Source organism: Vigna unguiculata, chromosome 10 (genome assembly GCF_004118075.2).
Source record: "Vigna unguiculata cultivar IT97K-499-35 chromosome 10, ASM411807v1, whole genome shotgun sequence".
NCBI lineage: Eukaryota > Viridiplantae > Streptophyta > Magnoliopsida > Fabales > Fabaceae > Vigna > Vigna unguiculata.
The window spans coordinates 22,553,634-22,557,933 of NC_040288.1; the positions used below are offsets into that span (position 1 = coordinate 22,553,634).

Below are 4,300 nucleotides of genomic sequence, written 5' to 3' on the forward strand. Positions count from 1 at the left end.
ATATAACATAATATTTAACCGTTATAATTACTGAATTTAATTTATTATTGTCTGGATTTTGTTTATATTATCATAAATATAATTTTAGGGTGTTAATATTTTGTTACAGATCTCACATTCAAATTTTATATTTATCGGGTCATTTTGTCTGATAATAATAATATATTTTGGATGGACAAGTACAATAAACATTAATTTGTTAAACTATAAAATGATTTTTAATTATTAAAATTAAAATATTAATATACTATTAAAAAATATAAAAGAATAATTATAAAAATAAATTATTTTTATATTTTTTATTGTAGATTTTTTTATCATGAATAATTATTTGAATCCGTGATTAAAATAACAAAACGGGAATTTTTTTTATCGTAGTAAATATTTAAATTCAAAAGGTAATTACTATAAAGGTAAAACTTAATTAAACTGGGAAAAAGATTATATAGATATAAAAAGTGAATCTAGATTAAGATTTATTTTGTTATTTTCTTTTCAAAATATTAATTCTAAACATTTATCTTTTGAATATGGATCAATTTGACTATTTCAAAATACTATATCAGTTTTTCAAATTTCCAATCAAACGTTAATCTTATTTCTCACATTATTTTTTTTATCATATGTTATTCTTTTGATAAAATGATTTTTATCACTATATTTGTTAGAATTAATATAGGCTATATTCTATACTTTTAGTATAAATTGCTATACTTTTATAATTTCACATCCTAAAATCGTAAAAAAAAATGGTTTCAGAATTAAAAAGATAAACTATTTTAATAAGATCAAATTAATCTAAATTTAAAAGATATATAGGGTGAAACAGTTCCAACGAAATAAATATTAAAAGTAAGCGAAAACATCATAAAACATAAACTGTTTGACCGAATACTAGATCAAGTTTTCTTGTTCTGTTTCTCGAGAGCCACAGCCACACCTACATTACTTTCTTCTCTTTCTCTTTCGTTTTCTTGGAGTTTCTTCTTTCAATGGATCGAACCCAAATTCTTCTCGTTGGGTTACCACTCTTCCTTTTTTCTTCTCTGACATTCTCAACCTCTTCGTTCCTGCACCTCCTCCAAAAGATGGTTATCGCAATTTCCCCGACCCTAAACCGACTCCTCAACCGAACCTTCATCAACCCCTCGAGTTCCCTGCGCAGGTTTCTCAATTCCCCTCTTCCAAATTTATGATTTTGCGCCCTTTCCTTATGCAAAATCCATTTTTTTTAATCTGGGATTCTTCTAATCGTTTTTTCTTTTTCAATTTTTCCACAGAAACAGAGCGGTATTGGCTCAATTGGAGCTGGCAACACTGTCAGCATTGACTTCTGCACTTCCTGCTCTTACAAGTTTGCCCAAATTCTTCCTTCTTTTCAATTCTGTTCTAATTGTTTAATTAAGTTCTAATCATGGGGTTCTTATTATATCTGTGATATGTTGTTATGTGGGGTTGTAATCTAGTTGGAAGAGTACGGTGTAATTGTTGTTAGTGTGAAGTTGGAGCAATATTGTTTTTGTTATTATTTGCGGTTCAGGATGAAAGCGAACGGTAGTGGTTGTCACTTTTGCGTTATTCACACCATGAACGTGGTTTTTTCCTATGGAATGGGTTTCCTTTCCAAACACCCTTCGGTTTCTTAGAAGGCAAAAGCAAATAGGATGATTGAGAATATTATCTGTGTGGCTGCTAAATTGAACAAATGTAATGCATAATGAATTATTTGTTAGAATCACACAACATCTATTGGGATTTAATTATCTTGGTCTCAGGCTGAGTTAGGGTTATTTAGTCAATGATTACTTATAATAAATTAATAACAGATGAAATGTGTGTTTTGTTTCCCTTTTAGTATTGTTGACCTATATTCTAGTTCTTGCTTTTCATATTGTCATAGTGTATCTTTTGGTACATGGTCAACTCCTCCATTAGTCCTTTTTGTACGTTTGAGTAATTTATTGTGCCTTCCCTTGAAGAAAGCTTGAGTTACTCTGCTCCTGCTTCTTAGTTTTAAAATTACTTAGCCCATCCTTAGGAGATTAGTGTGTACTACATTACAGTTTGTTTAGCTGTGAATGAGTCTTGTAGTGGTGGTGAACAACTACGAATGAGTCTGACGGGGTATTTTTCTTCGCTATGTTGCTTCTAAAGTTATTCACAACTTATCTAATTAGTGAATTATTTGTTTTAGGACTTTTGTCGATGAAAATGATACACTCTGGTTGTAATCGTTATTTCATCTTTTGAAGTTTCAAAATCCATAGTAGAGGTTCAAAAACTGGTTGTCAATTATGCGAAGAAGTGTTACCAAGGATAACAATAATGAGAGTCTTATCCCTCTACAAAAGTTAGTTACATAGATGACACATACCAATCGGCTGGGTTAAAAGTCTAATTCTCAGACATATTGTTTACCATGATGTGATCCTTGTTTTTAACAACAATTTCAACGTCCTTTTTGGTCTCACCTTCCTTTCCATAGTGCTGAAACCATGCTCCTTCAGTCTCCATATTGGTCCTTCAAGTAGCAGTCTTTATGTGTTTAAACCACCCTAATGGATTTCTTTCATTTTTTCCTCAATTGGTGCTATACCAATAAGATAAAAAAATTATCTTAAGATGCTTGTTCTCTACAGAATGAATTAACTTTACACATATTAATCTCTCTGGGAAGGGAGTGTAGCCCTTAGAATTGGAGGGAATGGCTTTATAGTTTTTAAGCTTTTGAAAATATTGATCTTTCTATAACATTATGAGAATTTAAGATGTGTTTGAACTAGTAAAGTTAAACAAATTGGGCTAGACTTTGCTTGTTGTAGCTGCATTCATCCTTTATTTGTTTCATTGTAGAATCCACATATTTACAAGTCGAACAAACAGTATCTAATTTTCGTGCCTTTTTCTGCAGGGGAAATGCAGTAACAGTTAAAAATATGCTGGAATCTGAATTTCCTGGGATTAATGTTGTTTTGGCTAACTACCCACCTCCACTTCCAAAGCGCATTCTGGGAAAAGTAGTTCCAGTGGTGCAAACTGGAGTTATTGTAGCTATAGTTGCTGGTGACCAAATATTCCCTAGATTGGGAATGACACCACCACTATGGTACTATTCATTGCGTGCCAATAAGTTTAGAAGTATTGCAAGCACTTGGCTTCTTACAAATTTTCTTCAGTCCTTCCTTCAAAGCTCTGGTGCTTTTGAAGTATATTGCAATGGCGAATTGGTAAGTCTTTCAGAGCATATTATTGTACCTCGTTTACCTTTACATTTGAATACTTTTCATATTTTCGTGATCATCTTGTTCCTTTGAACATCACAGGTTTTCTCCAAACTGAAAGAGAACAGATTCCCTGGTGAAATTGAGTTGAGGGATCTTATTGGGAAAAGAGTAGTTGACACTAGATTTGTCAGAGGTATTGAAGGTGCTGGTGGTGTTGGCTACAGAAACTTCCAATAGCTGATTGCAAGATTTACCAAATGATAATTTGAAGTTAGACCACGACGAAGATACATGAAACAAATTGAAGCCCTTTCAAATAGATGTTATAGAGAATCAAATTTTTATCTTTGGTATATTGTATACACTGTTAGGTTAAGCTAGTGAATCTTGAGCAAGCATTTCTCTTAAGTTATCACATTTGAAGCTTCTTTCCTTTTCTACTTTTAAATTTGGCTTTCATAAACAAATATTCCTCTATTTGCAAACATTAACAAATTAAACAGTTGGTTCCCATGAGTTTAAAAAGAAAGTGTTTAACCTGAGTTGAGAGATGTTGAAGATCACTTGTAAAGTTTATGTTAAGTTCTGAAAGATCCTCTTTTTCTTTGAACTATGTATTACATAGGATATAGAAAACATAAGTGTCTTGGTGAATTTGTTTCATTCAATATCATCTTTAATAGAGGCATCAGTTAAGAGTAATACTGAATAAGAATAACTCGCTTACACGTGAGTGATGCAGATTGGGGTAGCATTATTAAGGGTCTTTCTTCCTACACTTTCAAAGATTTCTTCTGCATCTCCAAAATTTTTAAAATTCCAAAACTACACTTTGACCATTTGAGTGAAGCTGCGTAGATCACGATCTCAAGATTGTCAAAATTATTTTCAGATGTCTATCTCGGTACAAGATACTTTCGGAAGTCGACATCTAGTTAAAATTTTAGACTTTCAGATGTCCAAGAAATATATATATATATATATATATATATATATATATATATTTATATATATTTGCTTTTTATTTATTTTCTTAAATTTAAAATTTAATTACATTTAATTTTATTTACTTTTCA

The 4,300-nt window shown here is 31.2% G+C and overlaps 1 protein-coding gene across 1 annotated transcript; it reads left to right on the forward strand.

The window, feature by feature from the left end:
- The first annotated feature begins 884 nt into the window (after positions 1–884).
- LOC114165834 (selT-like protein) lies at positions 885–3,691 on the forward strand. Its single transcript, XM_028050429.1, is given in 5 exon segments — positions 885–1,043; positions 1,046–1,165; positions 1,281–1,354; positions 2,912–3,227; positions 3,324–3,691. Coding segments are annotated over 5 exon segments (699 nt in total). The 5' UTR covers positions 885–992; the 3' UTR covers positions 3,462–3,691.
- The last annotated feature ends 609 nt before the right edge of the window (positions 3,692–4,300 follow it).